This window comes from Triticum aestivum, chromosome 6D, assembly GCF_018294505.1.
Source record: "Triticum aestivum cultivar Chinese Spring chromosome 6D, IWGSC CS RefSeq v2.1, whole genome shotgun sequence".
Taxonomy (NCBI): domain Eukaryota; kingdom Viridiplantae; phylum Streptophyta; class Magnoliopsida; order Poales; family Poaceae; genus Triticum; species Triticum aestivum.
The window spans coordinates 57545629-57564393 of record NC_057811.1 but is presented as its reverse complement, the minus strand read 5'-3'; the positions used below and the strand labels follow the sequence as shown (position 1 = coordinate 57564393).

The 18765-nt window shown below is 48.9% G+C and overlaps 1 protein-coding gene across 2 annotated transcripts; it reads right to left on the bottom strand.

Annotated features, from left to right (window-relative positions):
• Positions 1-7808: 7808 nt before the first annotated feature.
• Positions 7809-11098, bottom strand: LOC123143506 (coleoptile phototropism protein 1). Of its 2 annotated transcripts, none has more exons than XM_044562445.1 (5): positions 10895-11098; positions 10645-10806; positions 10476-10545; positions 9525-10167; positions 7809-9432 (listed from the first exon to the last, which is right to left on the bottom strand). In XM_044562445.1, exons 2-5 carry the CDS (start codon positions 10761-10763, stop codon positions 8054-8056), a joined length of 2211 nt encoding a protein of 736 aa, XP_044418380.1. In that variant the 5' UTR covers positions 10764-10806; positions 10895-11098; the 3' UTR covers positions 7809-8053. The 2 variants fall into 2 exon arrangements, with proteins under 2 accessions (XP_044418380.1, XP_044418381.1); XM_044562446.1 differs by having other exon boundaries at positions 10891-11092.
• Between the last annotated feature and the right edge of the window lie 7667 nt (positions 11099-18765).

Sequence of the window (18765 nt, the reverse complement as noted above, 5' to 3'; positions counted from 1 at the left end):
CCAAAGTGTGGATAATAATTTAAACAACTCAAGTAAGGCAAGTGTGGCAAAAATAATATGGCAATATAGGGCAAAGATAGTCACCATCCAAACAGCCCCTAGATATACCCTTTTATTTCGAAATGCAATATTACCTCCGTCCCATAATATAAAATGTTTTTACAAGCTATTTTAGCTATCACTACATAGAAAAGAAATTACAACAAACATGTCCAATCAACAGTTGTGTTTACAAAACAGGCAAGTGGCACCAACAAGCAGGAAATCTGGAGATGGTACTAGTAGTCGCAGGGCAGGAGCAATGAGTTTGAAATCGCTGTCACTTGCTTGCCCTGTAGCTGTAGGGTTTAGACGGAGCGATGTGTACGTACTAGGCACAGTGTTTCCGGTGGTGTCACATCGTGGCCAGGTAAGGGAGATGACGGGGCCATGTAATCCAGCTCAGTGGATATGCCCATCCATGGCATGTGAGCACGCATGGATCTCCATCCCTCCGTGGAAAGAGAAACAAAGCCCGAAATCCCGAGCTCATATAGTCATATGAACTGTAAAATCCGAATGAATAGTAAAAAAAGTTCAAACAAAATCTGATTTCTTTTTATAAATATTGATGGATGTTTAGGCTGCCTGCAAATTTTTGTCATGAAATGACACTCGTGGAGATCCGGGGAAAATAAATAAAACCGATGCTCCAAAGTGCTCTCAACATTAGTTTTTTTGGAGCATCCCATTTTTTTACCTGACCTACACAAATTTCATTTCATCAACAATTTGCACATAGTTGAAATATTCATCAATATTTATGAAAGAATTGTTAGAATTAATGGGCTAGGCCCATAGCAATTTCTGAAATCTCAAAGCCCATGTGTAAAATGGCAAGTGGTGGTGCTAAGTTTAGTCCCACCTTGGAAGTTGAAGAAGAGTTGGACCTCTTTATATAGTGGGTTCTCTCCACCACTCTAAGTGGTGTGTGAGAAGAGAAAGGGAAAACCACACGCGCGCGCTCGCTCGCCTCGCCGGGCCGTGCCGTGCCGTGCCGGCGCGTGAATGGTCCGCCGAAATCCGGTCCGTCTCCTTGCAGGAGCGCAGCTTCCTTTTGCCGTTTTATTTTTATGTCTTGGCAGACAAGTTTTTGATTTCTTGTCCGGTAAGTATACGAATTAGAAACCGAGTCGGTTTGGGATTGTGGTCGCGACACAATACCGCCTGCGGCCAGAGACACACCGAAAAACACCTAGGGTTTTGCCTCATCTCACAACTTGCGCCGCCATCGTAGTCTACTCCATCCCAAACGCCGGCGTGCATCGGCGCGTGGGAGAGCAGGTCTCCGGAACCGTTCGTCTTTGCGATCCTGCACCGGGAGAGGACGAATTAGGTTTTTGGGAAGCGCTGTGCGCGACTGCTCAAATTCGTCATCACGGGTCGTCTTCCGTCCAAGTCGGGCGGTGCTACTCATCGTCGTATTCATCGCCGTCAGCAGCAGATCGTCACCAACATCGTCATCAACACTGTCGCACCCATAATAGCTAACGATCAGTACGTCCAACATCCTCTGTTCATGTCTGTTTCTACAGCTATTGTTATGTGTTTGCTGCTGTTATGCATGTCTTGCTGTTCTTCTAGTTTGCTAGATTATTGCATGCTAGTATCTCTTCTAGTCATGAATTATTTACTGGAATTAATCATGAACTTGCCTAATATTCCAACAATCCAAAAACCTAAATGTAGGCAATTTCCTGAGTTAACTATGGCTGGATTTGCTGATGCACTGAGGCTGGATAAGTTTACCGGTGTGCACTTTAAGAGGTGGCAGGTGAAGACCACGCTCTGGCTTACTGCTCTGAAAGTTTTCCACGCTAGTGTTGGTGCTCCAGAGGGAATAACCGACGAAGATCGGAGAAAATTCCAGGAAGCCAATACTATGTTTGTGGGATGCATTCTGAGTGTTCTTGCTGACCGTCTGTGTGATGTGTACATGCACATAAACGACGGAAAAATTCTGTGGGATGCACTGAATGCAAAATTCGGTGCAACAGATGCAGGCAGTGAACTGTACATCATGGAGAGTTTTCATGACTACAAGATGGTGAATAACCGTTCTGTGGTTGAACAAGCTCATAAGATACAGTGCATTGTGAAGGAACTTGAACTCCTTAAATGTGTTCTACCCGACAAATTCGTGGCTGGGTGCATGATTGCAAAGTTGCCTCCTTCATGGAGGAATTTCGCCACAACTCTGAAGCATAAGAGACAGGAGATATCAGTTGAAAATCTGATTGCATCTCTTGATGTTGAAGAAAAAGCTCGGGCTAAAGATACCACTGAAAAAGGAGGTGAGGTTCAGCCTACTGCTAACATGGTGCAGAGGTACCCACAGAACAAGAACAAAGGGAAGAACAAACCTGTTTTCAACAAGCCTACCAAGACTACTACTTTCAAGAAGAAGAAGTTCAACAAGGCTGAGCTAGAGTGCTACGCCTGTGGGAAGCCTGGACACTTTTCCAAGGAATGCCCTGAACGTGCAGACCGCAGAGGGAAAACAAGCTCCAAGACTGTCAACATGGTGACCGCTAGCAATACTGATGGGTATGGTAATTTACCTATTGTGCTTTCAGTATTTCAATCATCTTCGTGGTGGATTGATTCGGGTGCTAACGTTCATGTGTGTGCTGACATCTCCCTGTTTACTTCTTATCAGGTCGCAAGGGATTCTTCCGTCCTAATGGGGAATGGGTCACATGCTTCTGTTCGTGGCATTGGCACGGTGGATCTGAAGTTTACTTCGGGAAAGATCGTGCAACTAAGGAACGTGCAGCATGTCCCTACTATGAACAAGAATCTAGTTAGCGGCTCCCTTCTATGTCGAGATGGATTTAAGGTAGTTTTAGAGTCCAATAAAGTAATCGTGTCAAGATTTGGACAATTTATAGGAAAAGGCTATGAGTGCGGAGGCTTGTTCCGCTTTTCTCTTTCAGATTTTTGCAATAAGTCAATAAACCAAATTTGTGCTAGTGTTAATGATGATGCAAGTATTTGGCACTCTCGTTTATGTCATATTAATTTTGGTTTAATGTCTCGGCTATCCAGCATGAGTTTAATTCCGAACTTCACAGTTGCCAAAGGTTCTAAGTGCCATAGTTGTGTGCAATCTAAGCAACCTCGAAAGCCTCATAAGGCTGCCGAGGAGAGAAACTTGGCACCTCTAGAACTCATACATTCTGATCTTTGTGAGATGAATGGTGTGTTGACAAAAGGTGGAAAGAGATATTTCATGACTTTGATTGATGATGCGACTAGATTTTGCTATGTTTATTTGTTGCAAACTAAAGATGAAGCATTAGACTACTTTAAAATCTATAAAGCTGAAGTTGAAAATCAACTAGAGAGAAAGATCAAGCGTCTTAGGTCCGATCGTGGTGGAGAGTATTTTCCAAAAGTTTTTGATGAATTTTGTGAGGAACATGGTATTATTCATGAGAGGACGCCTCCCTATTCACCTCAATCAAATGGAGTGGCCGAGAGGAAAAACCGCACATTGACTGACTTGGTGAATGCCATGTTAGACACTGCTGGTTTATCTAAGGCATGGTGGGGGGAGGCTCTATTGACTTCATGTCATGTCCTGAATAGAGTTCCCAACAATAATAAAGAGAAAACCCCTTATGAGGAGTGGGTTGGGAGAAAACCATCACTTTCTTATTTGCGCACTTGGGGATGTTTGGCAAAGGTCAATATTCCTATTCCTAAGAAACGCAAACTTGGACCAAAGACAGTGGATTGTGTCTTTCTAGGGTATGCTCAACGGAGCATTGCTTATAGGTTTTTAGTGGTAAAATCTGAAGTACCTGATATGCATGTTGATACTATAATGGAATCTCGTGATGCAACATTTTTTGAGAACATATTTCCTATGAAAGATATGCATAGCATTGCTAGATTTTCTTCTGAGATAATTCCTGAATCTAGTACAACTGATGAATATTTCGAACAATCACATGAGGAAGTCCTTGAGAAGGATAACAATGAAGTTCCTAGAAGGAACAAGAGACAAAGGATTGCAAAATCCTTTGGTGATGATTTCATTGTATACCTTGTGGATGACACACCCAAGACGATTGCAGAAGCATATGCATCTCCGGATGTAGATGATTGGAAAGAAGCTGTTCATAATGAGATGGACTCAATTCTTTCTAATGGAACTTGGGAACTAACTGATAGACCATATGGTTGTAAACCTGTGGGCTGTAAGTGGGTGTTCAAAAAGAAGCTGAAGCCTGATGGTACTATTGATAAGTACAAGGCGCGGCTAGTGGCCAAGGGCTACACTCAGAAAGAAGGCGAAGATTATTTTGACACCTATTCACCCGTTGCTAGAATGACCACCATTCGAGTGTTACTTTCCTTGGCTGCCTCTTATGGTCTTATCATTCATCAAATGGATGTAAAGACAGCTTTTCTCAATGGAGAGTTGGAAGAGGAGATCTATATGGATCAGCCTGACGGGTTTGTGGTAAAGGGTGAAGAGAGAAAGGTGTGCAAGTTGTTAAAATCTTTGTATGGTCTGAAACAGGCACCTAAGCAATGGCATGAGAAGTTTGAAAGAACTCTGACTTCTGCAGGATTTGTCATTAACGAGGCTGATAGGTGTGTTTACTATCGCCATGGTGGGGGCAATAGTGTCATATTATGTTTGTATGTGGACGACATACTGATCTTTGGTACAAACATTAATGCAATTAATGAGGTCAAGTCTTTTCTATCGAAAAGTTTTGACATGAAAGATCTGGGAGAAGCCGATGTAATTCTAAACATCAAACTTATTAAGGATGAGAGTGGGATTACATTAACGCAATCTCACTATGTTGAGAAGGTCTTGAACCGATTCGGTTTTATGGATAGCAAGCCTTCTCCAACACCTTATGATCCCAGCGTGACACTCAGAAAGAACAAGAAAGAAACGAGAGATCAATTAAGATACTCTCAAATTGTCGGTTCACTCATGTACTTAGCTAGCGCTACAAGACCAGATATCTCTTTTGCTGTGAGCAAACTGAGTAGGTTCATGTCCAACCCGGGTGATGATCATTGGCATGCACTAGAAAGGGTCTTGTGCTATCTGAGAGGTACTATGAGTTACGGAATTACTTATTCAGGGCATCCTGCTGTGCTAGAAGGATATAGTGATTCAAATTGGATCTCCGATGTTGATGTACTTTACGCAACAAGTGGGTATGTATTTACTCATGGTGGTGGCGCAGTGTCATGGAGGTCTTGCAAGCAAACCATATTGACGAGGTCAACTATGGAAGCAGAATTAACTGCTTTGGACACAGCTACTGTTGAGGCAGAATGGCTGCGTGAGCTCTTGATGGACTTGCCGGTTGTTGAAAAACCTGTACCGGCTATTCTTATGAATTGTGATAACCAAACGGTTATCGCTAAAGTGAACAATTCTAAAGATAATGCAAAGTCATCAAGACACGTGAAAAGACGTTTGAAGTCTGTCAGGAAGTTGAGAAACTCCGGAGTAATAACTGTTACGTATATACAAACAGACAAAAACCTGGCAGATCCCTTTACAAAGGGACTATCATGAAATGTGATAGATATTGCATCGAGGGAGATGGGTATGAGACCCATAGATGTTACACCATAGTAGTAACCCAACCTTTGTGATCGGAGATCCCGTGAATTAGGATCTGGGAAGAACAAGCTATTGGTTAACTGAGGAGAGTAATAACTTATGATCGTCTCCAAGTGAAGATGCAAAACTCTCAGAGCTGTAAGGCTCAGATCTGTAAGGCAGGTTGGCAACATGCCTTAATGTGGTTCTATTGGCTATAATTAGCAAAGATGCTGTCCTACAGAGCAGTCTTGAAAGAACACACCTATATGAGTTCTGACTGTAAACGTCGCAGTCTATGAGATTTGGGTGATCTCTAGTAAGCTCACGAAGAGACCAGGGAGTATGACGTATAAGCTCCAAACCGCGGGGTAGCCTACTGGCGGTCAGGTACTGGTTAAGACTTTGAGTGAAACCTGTTCACACAAAACTAGCAATTCAAGGCATAGTCCATTGTCAAGTTGTGAATGGATGTAGCTTAAAGTTCTAGGCAGAAGTTCAACTTAACAGTCTCTGCTAAAACACTGGTATATTAAACAAGTGATGAGAGAAGGCAAATCTCTAAATGGGTATTTGAGATCTGGTGGGGGATTGTTAGAATTAATGGGCTAGGCCCATAGCAATTTCTGAAATCTCAAAGCCCATGTGTAAAATGGCAAGTGGTGGTGCTAAGTTTAGTCCCACCTTGGAAGTTGAAGAAGAGTTGGACCTCTTTATATAGTGGGTTCTCTCCACCACTCTAAGTGGTGTGTGAGAAGAGAAAGGGAAAACCACACGCGCGCGCTCGCTCGCCTCGCCTCGCCTGGCCGGGCCGGGCCGGGCCGGGCCGTGCCGTGGCGAGGCGAGGCGGCGCGTACATGCGACATGCGCGTGAATGGTCCGCCGAAATCCGGTCCGTCTCCTTGCAGGAGCGCAGCTTCCTTTTGCCGTTTTATTTTTATGTCTTGGCAGACAAGTTTTTTGATTTCTTGTCCGGTAAGTATACGAATTAGAAACCGAGTCGGTTTGGGATTGTGGTCGCGACACAATACCGCCTCTGGTCCTAATATATATACAGCTACCGGCTGCGGCCAGAGACACACCGAAAAACACCTAGGGTTTTGCCTCATCTCACAACTTGCGCCGCCATCGTAGTCTACTCCATCCCAAACGCCGGCGTGCATCGGCGCGTGGGAGAGCAGGTCTCCGGAACCGTTCGTCTTTGCGATCCTGCACCGGGAGAGGACGAATTAGGTTTTTGGGAAGCGCTGTGCGCGACTGCTCAAATTCGTCATCACGGGTCGTCTTCCGTCCAAGTCGGGCGGTGCTACTCATCGTCGTATTCATCGCCGTCAGCAGCAGATCGTCACCAACATCGTCATCAACACTGTCGCACCCATAATAGCTAACGATCAGTACGTCCAACATCCTCTGTTCATGTCTGTTTCTACAGCTATTGTTATGTGTTTGCTGCTATTATGCATGTCTTGCTGTTCTTCTAGTTTGCTAGATTATTGCATGCTAGTATCTCTTCTAGTCATGAATTATTTACTGGAATTAATCATGAACTTGCCTAATATTCCAACAAGAATCAGAATTGTTTTTTTAATGTTCATAAGGGAGCATGTGAGTCTCGAAATATGCTTTTGCCTCACTTTATGAATAAAGCCACCACCACAACCAGTTCCATACAAGATTTAGAAGTGCAAGGAAATATAATATTCTTGCGAGGCATCAGCACAAACACAACCAAGAAAGACACAAAAGAAATAGAGGAAAAAAAGATCACCAAGTGGCCACAGTCTCAGGGTGCCTGCTGCGAGGAAAGACGGCAAGCAGCATCATGCATCGCGTCCATCATCAGTCCTAGTTTCATGGTCGCGTCTCCTCCTACGTGTGTGTGGTTGGCCCTGGCCTGAATAAACCCAACCAGTTTCGGGGCCTTCCAAACAGGCCCTAGAGCATCACGGATAAAAATCCATAAAAACTTTGCTGTTGTGCAGGAGAAGAGGATGTGGGTCCCCATCTTCAGGACCCCACATATGTCGGCCCACTCAAATGAGTCTTACAATATCCACGCCCCCCCCCCCCCCCCCCCAAGTAAAATCAGCATAAAAAACCAGAATTGTTTTATTTAAAAAAAAATACTGTTCATAAGGGAGTACTCCACTTTTTTTGCGATCGACCTTGTTGACTAGCAGTCATGTCCACGGTGGGTAATGCTACAACAGATTCCCGCCAGATTCAAAACATTCAAACAAACCAATTGCTGCAACTGCAACTGCACACAAGCAAATCAAAGTGCCAAGCCAACACGCAGTCTGCACAGATGGAAATCATCACAAGCAAAACTCCATGGACAACATCTCGCTTATCCTACAGTAATTAATCAAGCATGACTGACTGCATCTATCGCTGCTCACCAGGAAGGGAGGTCGATCGATTGATCCATCACGAGATGGAGTTCCTCCACCTCCTCTGCGCCTTCCTGGCCGCCTCGCCCTGCGCCCCCGCCCCCGCGTGCCCGTGCCCGCCGCCGGGCCCCGCCGCCTCGGCGCCCGTCATCTTGGCCAGCCTCCCCAGCTTCTTCCACCCGTTGCTCCACGCCGAGGGCCCCTGCTGCTGCTGCGCCTTGCCGCCGGCCTTGCCGCCGTGCTCGCCCGCCGGCGACTGCGTCACCTGCTTCTGCAGCGCGTCCATGTCGTGCTGCAGCTCCAGGTACTTGGCCTTCATGCTCTCCAGCTCGAACTTGAGCGTGTTGATGTCCTTCTTGGCCGCCGCCCAGCCCTCCTGGAACGACTGCGGCGTGGCGTCCAGCAGCTGCCGCCGCGTCGGCGCCCCCCCGTCCGGCGCCGCCTTGAGCGCCGACGACCCCGCCAGCGCGTTGCTGATCTTCACCTGCTCCGAGAAGAGCACCTGCACCACCACCCGCAGCGGCAGCCGCTCGTTCTGCGCCGCGTGCATGCACGCGTCGAACGACAGCTTCTGGCAGTCCATCACCCGGCACAGCCGCTTCCGCTCGTGCTCCGTCAGCGCCGGGTGCGCCTTCAGGTACGAGTCCACGGCGCGGTACAGCCCGTCGTCGCAGGCGCGCGCCGACTCCGGGAGCGACTCGGCCAGCACCTGGAACTTGGTCAGGGAGAGGTTGCGGTCGCGGGACACCTCGGAGAGGTAGCTGTCCAGCAGCCGGGCCACGCGCGCCTTGGCGTTCAGCCCCAGCCCCGACGACGACGACGCCGCCGCCGCCGCCGCTGCGTTGGCCGGGGGCATCCTCGCGCCCGCGGCGGAGCCGTAGTACTCCCTCTCCGGCTGCGCGTGCGCCTCCCCGCGCCCCGGGCTGTACGACGACACCTGCTCCGTCTGCTCCTGCACCAGGAAGTGCTCGACGAGCCGCTGCACGAGGTCGACGTCGTAGGCGGTGTCGGCGCGGCCGACGGAGGGGATGAGGAGGTCGGGCAGCGCCGCCTGCTCGAGCTGCATGCCCACCCGCTTCTCCAGCTCCGTGACGAGGGCCGGGGCGGCCTTGAGCATGATGGCGAGGCGGAGCAGGCGGAGGAGGAAGCCGCAGGAGACGCTATCCCGCTGCGGCGGGATGATGCTGATGAGGCTCTCCACCACCATGCGCTGCTCGCGCGCCGGCGCGCTGGTGGCCACGTCGTCCTTGCCGCCCGGGCCGGCGATGATCATGTGGAGCCCGCCGGCCGCGGAGACCTGCGCCCACTGCTCGTCGACGCCACCGCCGGCGTGGGGGACGGCGTCCTTGGTGAGCCCCGGCAGCCATTTCGACGCGTAGTGGGTGATCGCCGCGCCGATGAGGTCGAACCGCATGCCTGTAGCTCCGCCGGCACAAAATGGTTCAGAACTCAAAGATAAATCTGTTCCCAAGTAAAAAAATCTGAGTCAAATCTAATAAATTTGTTACCTTTGACCTTGATGGCGGTGACGACGCGCACGAAGTGGTCGATCCGGAGAACGGACACGTCCTCGAACCACCAGTCGGCGGGCGGCACGGGCTGCCCGCGACCGGGGCTGGACTCCTTGGAGCCGCCGCCGCCGCCACCGGCGTTGTTCCAGCGGGGGCTCGCGGCGCCGCTCCGGGGCGGCCTGCCGCTGCCGGCGCCGGTGTAGGCCCAGCGGACGCCCCTGGGGTTGGCGCAGGCCTTCCAGGCGATGGACTCGCTGCAGCGGCGCACGATCTGCAGGTTCTCGGCCCAGGGCGAGAGGCCCTCGCAGCTCTTGAGGACGACGATGGAGTCGCGCCAGGAGGAGAGCACCACGTAGCTGAGGAACGCCTCCGTCTTGAAGATGAGGTTGCCCTCCTCCAGGTCCTCCGTCATCTCCAGGTACTCGGCGGCGCAGCGCAGCCCGGAGATGTTGGACGCCGTCAGGTCCACCGCCATGCCGTAGCAGAACCTGGCGGCCAGCTCGAAGGAGTCCGCGCCGCCGGGGAGGTCGTCCAGCTCCGCCACGGCCGTGTCCGGGTCCAACGCCGCCGCCGAGGCCGCGCCAGTGGTCGACTCGTAGATGACGCGGCCCATCTTGCCGCTCCGGGAGATCATGGGGTACTGCCCGTACGTGCAAGTGCAACGCCGTGTGATTAATCAACAAATTATACATCGATTGTACTGTTGAACTGAATCAACTCGTGTGTAAATTACAAGGACGCGCGCCAAAAATTGTTGTCTTGCTGCAGCGCAAGAGCAGATTTGAGAAACTAAAAGGCTTCTATTTGTGGCACTGCGTGCGCACAGGTAGAATGTCTAATGATTGAGCTGCTGGCCGGGTACCACTGGTAGTCTAGTACGTACCACTACTACGGAATTATGGATGATTCTCTCTGTTGGAAAAGAGGAAAGAAGAAGAAAGGCTGTACCTTGTGAAGATGGAAGCTCACATCGCCCACTTTGACAAGCAAATCGCTGGGGATATCGCTGTTGACATACCTGCTCAAATTGCAGGGGAGAAAGAACATACAAGACGACCATCAGCTCAAGTGCACACATGGAGACCTCCATATCAAGACGGATCCCACAACCACATACCAAGAATGATCTCTGCGAACGAAGCCGTCGCTCTTGAGCCCGTCGTGCCGGTCAGAGCCGCCGACTCCGTGGACGGGGACGAGCCCCCGCTCGCCGGCGTCGCTCTCCGACTCCCACATGCTTCTCCGGCCTCCTCTCCTCTACTTGCGCGGGGCTTCTCTTCTGCGGAGCATGCAAAATAATGAACGTGTAAATATGCATACATGCATGTATCTGCAAATATGTAATGGAAGTTACTGGACATACGTACAACTAGCTAGAAATTCTCCTCCGATCTGGCTTTGCCGCTGCAGCTGGATTCCAGAAGAAGAAGAAGAGAGGGTAGAGTGTGAGAGTGGAATGATGCGTGAAGTTGTGGACTGAAGGTTGGCAGCAAGGTCGTGATAGGAGAAGAGTATCGAAGATTGGTCCCGATGGATGGGGTGAGATGGTGAGACCACATGGAGTGTTTGTTTGCTTGCCACCTAGCTAGCTGCCTAGGGACCTGCCTATATATTGGCCTTCTACCATATTACTGCTCCATCTGTAAAAAAATATAAGAGTACTTCTTAGAGCATCTACGGCCGTGATGGACAAATCTGAACCCTCAAACGTCCGTAGACGCGTCCGCGGACAGTGACCGGCCACGCATTAAAAAAACACATTCCACATCCGGATACCTCAAATTAGAAATGTCAAATCCATATTATGGCATGCAACACAGCGATCTTTGAGCCAGACGGCCTCCTCCCATGAGCGGCGAAGCACAAGCCGGACGGCCATCTCCTCCCCGGGGCCATATGGGATGAGCTTGGGGTCGACCGATCTGGATGTGAAGGACTTGGATCCACTGCCCACCACGTCGAAGATGACCGGAGACCGCCCGAGAGGAGTTTGGGTGACGGAGGGGAGTGGAGTGAAGTGGCCAGGATTTGGTCCGGCAAGTGGATGGAGATAAATAAATGTGGGGTCTCGTGGGCCAGCATGGTCCGGATCCGACGTAACGGGCGTGGGCGCCCTATATCCGCCTTATATTTTGGCTGGATACGAGGGATGCCGGTCCGACCGGATGTTTGAAACTCGTTTGAGACGTTCCTTTGGGTCAAAATTCCATAACAGATCAACGACCAGGCGGGCCGTCCTGGCATTTGAAGCGAGTTTGAGGAGCCCAAATGCTCTTAGCTGCGCATGTGTCGCCCAGCCGGCTTGTGGAGCGTCTCCCGTTCATCTATCCACCACCATCCCGCTGCAGAAAGCTTTTCAAGGTCACTGTAACCTTGGTACGTGCTAATAGTAATTAACTGATTAATGGGGTGTACCATCTCTCTCCTCATGTGCAGGAGTGTGTCTTAATTTGGCCCTGTTTGGGCACGGGCGACGCTCCACAAGCGTCCCTTTTGCTGTCGGCAGGTACCGCCAGTCATCTGCTTTGCTCGCCGTTCAGTCACAGCAACTGACGGTTCAGGTTACCCAGAAACAGGAGCACACATGTTCATCCGGCAGTGCCGGTGATTGATTGATGTCAACTGTTGGTTCTCTGATGACTGAATTTTGTGATGCAGCGCATCTGTCTGGCCGGTAAAAGGGAAGGACGAACCTACGAGCGATTGCAATGTGGCGTCCTTCCTTTTCATGGGGAAATCGTGTGCCCCCTTGGTGCCGGATGCGCCATGCCGGTCGGCGTCGTGAACAAGGGACGACGACGTAGCTCATCGCGCTGCCGCTCGTGCGCCCATATGTACGTCCATGCCACACTGTCACATGACTATAGCGACATTGCTGGTTCTCGTCCGCTCCGGAGAAGGCTGGGATTGCACAGCAGCAACCATCCCATTTTTCTGGCGGTGGTCCAACGTCTTCTGTTTTCAAGGGACGCAGTCTTTATTTTTCTTCTAATAAGGGGGTTCGAGGCACACAACACATACACAGTTTGTAATCCGGCAATCCTACAAAAGTAATAAAAGACTGAAGAGACTCCCCAAGAGCATCTACAATCGGAACCCCCGTTTCCGGACAGGGCCAGGTCACAAAATCGTCACTCAACCGGACCTTTCAAAGCCAACCGAAACGAGTCTGTTCGGCACCTCTCGTATCTAGCCTATATTGTGGCGGATATAAGGAAGTTCGGACACGTCCGCCACATCGGGTCGCTCACACTGCAGAGGAGGCGTCAGGCATGGAGGTAGAGCACGACGGATTTGCATAGAGGACGCGGAGGCGGAGTTCGAACACACTCAAGCCGTGGAGGCGACGTTGTAGTTCGAGGCGGAGCAAGCGATCATCCTCGACTCGATCCAACCCGACCGGGAGGTGGAGTCAAATAGTTGTCGTCCACCTCACCAACATGAGGCGGGAGCGGCTCCTCCTCACAGACATTGACAACAAGGAAGAGAAGCCAAGGCTTCGCCCTTCCGCCAATGACCACAGGGCCGGTATGTCTGGCAAGGGGGCCGTCTAAATCTTCGATGACGACGAATAGAATTAGGGTAGTTTCCTTGTTTGTTTCATGTAATATGTTGTACATATGATGAAAACATGGATGTGGTTGAAATGGCGGACAAATGATGGGTGGGCCGACTCTGTCAGCGGACGCGTCCGGACATGTCCGTGGATGTTTAGGGGGTCATATTTGCTCAGTCTAGTTGTATATGCTCTAAGATGATGGTGGAGTAATGCGAAGACTATGCCATTGCTATGTAGGCTAAAAACCTTTCCTCAACTTACATGTAGTTTTATTGTTCACCTTAGCTTCCTATCCTCCGTGTCTTCAAATTATCATATCTATATTTACTCGTTCCAAAATGTAGAATAAATTCATATCTCAAGTCGAGACCATGCTATGCTTGTTGCTGCTGGGATTGGGGAAAGTGATGGTGACGACACATGATGACTTTGATTTAGGGTGTGTTTGATTGAGGAACCAAGTGGAATGGAACGGTTCCGTTCTTGTGTTTGGTGAAGATAACAAGATGGAATGAAATGGTTCCGTCTTGGTGTTTGGTTGAGCAGATAAAATATTAGAATGTGATGAATTTAATTCAAATTACTTGTATAGGAATGATGATGTTTCCAATAGCATATCTATAAAATTTTCACATCACTAATTTGCATTTTCAGTTGCAATTTATTCAAAGTTGTATCGTATTTCATTTGTATTAAACACCTGCCCATTTTCAAGTTATACACACACGAGCAGTAAACGAGCAATGCTATCTGGCTAGGTTTGGGCTCCGTCGTTGCATAGGTGTGGCCGCTAATCCAACCCCGCCGCCCGCCAAATCATCGCCACCACCTGCAGGCCGTACCCAAGCTTCAGCCACAGCTACCCAAGCGACAGGAAGGGAGGCGAGCTGGCCGCCGCTGCTCTGCTCCCCGTCAAATTGCTCGCCGCCGATCTGCCATTGCTACCTAATACTGCTGCTTGGCACTGTTGCTATGCCCAGGATCCCATCTGAATCGGAACTAGACGTCGATGCTTGCCGCCGCCGCTCCTCAACCACTCGCCGGCCGGCCCGCAACCGCTCGCCCGCCGCACCTGCTTTTCGTCGGCCTACCACCCCATCCTATTCCCTTGTTGTGGGGCACATCGGGAGAGGAAGAGACGAGGTGGAGGCGGCGCAGATCGAGAGAGGAGAGCCGGCGGTGCAGATCGAGAGAACAAGAGACGAGGGAGAAGCGGCGCACGAGGAGGGGCTTTCGGAAGCGAGATGTGAGAGCGAGTGGTTCTGCGTGGTTCCGTCGATTTGGAGGTACGAGCAGGTTCCGGATCTTGGCCGAATATTCGGTTTGCGGGCACGAGTTGGTTACTGTTCCAGTTGTGTACCAAACGCACGAACAAGGCCTAGGAACACGTCCGACCCGTTCCATTCCAGTCGGTTACCTGAACTGAACACACCCTTAGTGGTGCACCTCAAGTATCGGCCTCGAGCTATAGGGGGGAACTCGAGGTTTGACCTTTATTGGTTATATATGTCAATTGTTATGTTTCTTGTGTTGTTACCTTGTTGAAGACATTGCTCGGATTTTCTCGGACTTATTCTTCAGGGTGTAAACCCATGATGTTTTCGCAAAAAGAAAGGAACACATGATCTGAAGTTCGGTGGTTGGATCTGATGATAGCGGCGCATGTGCCGGTGAATCCTCTCGTAGTATCGGTGAAGTCATGAGATGGTTGGTGATATGATTGATGTTGTAAATTGTTGAGCATTGTTTTGATCGCTTAGGAGTTGTTTTCGTTTTACTCCATCATGCTATAGCTACCATCTGTTTTACTTTGCTAGTTGTTGGTGTGATTTTTTTAGTTCGCATGTGCGTTGATATTGATTGTGTGCATGCTAGGTTTGTGCTCTTTATATTTTTTATCCTTTGATGCTTTATTTCAATCCACCATCTGTCAAGAAAATGCAAGATATGTTCGACCAGTGGTGCAACAATAAAATCAGAAACTATACGTCTTTCCAAGTGCGGGCTTTTGGTGGATGACCAGGATGAAGGATGTTCTTTTTTCGAAAAATCAAAGAGCCCATTTCAAAGTTTTGAAAAAAAAAATCTATTTTTTTTCATGGACACGAATGTGTGAAAGTTCGTTTGAAAAAAAATGTGATTTATAAGTTGTACAAAAAATAAAAATTCCAGGCCAACAACAAAATATGTCTGCCCATTTTGAAAATACGTATTTGTCTTTTTGTGTATATGCCACGTGTGAAAATTAAAAAGAAATCGCGATATGAAAATTTGTATTTTGAAAACGTTCACCATGGTGGTCGACCACCATTAGCATTTTTGGACGTCTTTCCGCACTTTTATAACTCGCTTCGGTCTTGGATCCCAACACATTTTGGGGAGACTGTGCATATGCGCACAATTTAGGATCTGCATTTTTTTTAGTTTCAACAAAAAAAGGATGTGCATTTTTTCTTTTGCGAGGGAATTTAGGATCTGCATTCAACATGGTACCACATGCAAAAGGCTCCGCCAATGGCGCGCCCGGCCGTTCTTCCCCGAGCAACCTCTGTTCCTATAGATTAGTGTAATTTCGATCGCAACTTGGTTAGAAACCCACAGAAAATTTGATCGAAGACGGCGGTCCTTTCTTCTGGCTCTTCATGGCTGCTTCCCTTCCTTCCATCGTTGCGTTGCGTTCGATCAGAGCGCGCGCGAACGACGGCTGTCGTCTCCGTCGGAATCATGGCGCCGCCTGATCGAATCGAAGACGTCTGTCCTTTTTCCTCGGAATAGGAATACGAGGCCAATCGCGTGGTCCCGAGGCCGCGCCCGGCGATGCCGGTGATCTCTCGGATCAGCCGCCCTGAACGTGATGTCGCTGGTCCCCACGCCTGGAGCGAAGAGCGCGCGAGGATGGAAACAGAATGTTCGCCATGCTCGAGGCCTTTGAACGGGAGTAGTTCTGTTTCTTAGGACAGGCCTCGACTAGCGTGGAACCCTGGACTGACGCTCTGGCGCATCCATGATCAAAATACTCCACCTTTGGTGGTTGTTTGGATACGCAAGGCAATTGGTTTTTGCAAAGCTTGTTTTAAGAAGATAACCAATTCTTGTGGAATCATGGCATGCATTCTCTTTCTTTCTGTTTTTCTTCCTTTTGGTGTTTCTTTTTATTTTTCATTATTATTTCATTCCTCCTTTTCTGTTTTCCGTTTACATTTGCTCTTGTATTCCTTTCTATAATGAAATGTATATTTTTTGACAAATACACGGAATTGGTTCATATATTTTTATACATGGGAGTTGTTTAAATATAGGTTGAATATTTTATAATACACAAAAAAAATCAGTAGTGACCACCTTTGTCATACAGGTTGGACATTTTCTAAAATAACAATGAGCATCTTTCTAATAATGTTGAACATTTTCCAAATACACAGTGAATATTTATTCAAATATCATTGAACATTTTTCTTTCGCACAATGACCATTTTGAAAAATTATAATATTAATTAATTACATGAACTAATATTTTCCCTATTTTACCTAACTTTTCTTAAAATATGATTTTTTATTAATACACAATTTTCTTAAATAATTTCTTGTTAATTTTCTAACTACATGTTGAATTTTTTAAAATACACATTGAACATTTTAAAATACACATTCAACTTTTTTGAATAATTCTATCAAGATTTAAAAATACTTAAAATGATATTTAAATAAGAGTAATAATTCTTAAAAGAATATTCTAGTTTTAATGAGTTTTTGCTGTAATTTAGAAAGTTCCGATGCAGTTGAAAAGTTGTTCAACTATTTTTCATAAATGTTAATGTAAGTTTAAAAAATGTTTAAGCCTTTGCACTAGGAGTGTACAGGTATTTGCAACTTTTTTGTATTCTAAAAAATTAAAAAGAAAGCAACAAAATGAAGAAAAAGCCCAAAAATAAATTGAAAACCAACCAAAACCAAGTTAAAAACACTTGAGAGTGACCCCACCAAAGGGCATTCGATTTGTGACCAACCAGAGAAAAACCGGAGAGCAACTTACTAAGAGCATCTCCAACAGCTGCGCAACGCACCGCGCGCTAAAAGTCAGAATACAGCGCCGGGTTAGCCAGCTTTTGCGCGCGGCGGTGCGCTGGCTCCAGCTGTCGCCGCAAATTAAAGCGCGCCCACGCTGCTCCAGCAGGCGCTCTATATTTTATCTATTTTTTCCTACTATGATTCGATACATATTTGGTTCCGTAGATACCGAAATATAAAACGAAAAACTACTACTACTCGTCCGACTCGGATCTGCCTCGGTGATGTCCTCCTCCGACGTCGGAGCGTAGGAGTAAGGAAACGTTCGTCGCCGGAGTCCCAAGAGGACGCATCTCCTAGCTTCGTTGTATTTAGCGACCGCCCTCCGCGTTCGCTTGTCCTCGCGATAGGCGGCTCGCTCCTTCCTCCTCTCCTCTCTCTCTGCCCTCCTCTCGACAAAGAACTGTCCCTCGTTGATGATATCTTGCGGGAAGCGTTGCCTCCACAGCGCCATGGCTTCCTCGTCCATCTCGGCCAGACTGAGACGGCGCTCCCGCCTCCGGTTTTTGCGCCGATCCTCGTCGGTGATAAGCCACGGGAAAGGCGCCAACTCCTGTGCCCGCTCCCGCGTCGCCACGTCGGTGAAGTTTATGTCCCAACGGGACCGCCGGAGGCGCCACGCCGCAGCGTCATACGCGCGGGCGCCATCCTGGGCGGTGTCGAAGGTTCCGAGGCCGAGGCGCACACCGCCGCCCAACCGGATCGAGACGGAGTAGGTGCCGGACGGACGCACGCGGACGCCGCGGTAGCCCGAACCTCCCCGGCGGCGAGGCGGCATGGTGGCGCGGTGGTGGTGTGTCGGCGGCAGAGGGCGGCAGAGGGCGATGAAGAGATGGAGAGAGCGGCAGAGGGCGCTGCAATTTATAGGCGCGCCGGACGCGGTGCGCCAAATCTAGCACGCGAGCGGCCGCCTTTTCCTGCGCGCGCGCAATCGTTTCCTGCACGCGCTAGTTTCTCGCCACCGATGGAGCGCGCGAAAATGTCCCGCGCGCGCTAAAAAGCCAATTTACCCCGCGCGCGGCTGTTGGAGATGCTCTAAAGGATACCACTTGCATGAGCCCCGCAAGGGTCAATTTTGTGTGCTGAGAGAGCGTCAAGTAGAGTGTTAAGTGGACATTGCATTATCAGTGGTGAAGCATATGGAGGAATGGCAGAACATGCATGGGCGAAGGAGCAAGGCCATCAAGCTCCGGTGCAAAAATGGGAACCACCAGACCCAGGATGTATCAAAGTCAATGTCGATGGTGCAATGTCCAAGATGGGTGACAGAGGGAGGGTCAGGAGTGGTGTTTAGAAACAAGGAAGGAGCTTAGAGCATCTCCAACAACCGCGTCAAAAGACGCGTGTGATGAGGACATGTATCTAGGATGGGGTCACATGCCTGACCTAAATACCCTCTCCAAGGACATCACTCTAAAGGCAGAAGCATTCGAGGGGTACCATCACCCACTTGACCAGAAACATTTCCACTCGGAGGAATCAAGATCACTCGACCGTAACAAGAAACACTCGACGGACAGAAGACCTAAAGTCACTCTACACAGCAACGGTCGAGTTAACTCCTAGACTTAATAGCCATTTATAACACTTTATTACGTACGTTACCAGTAA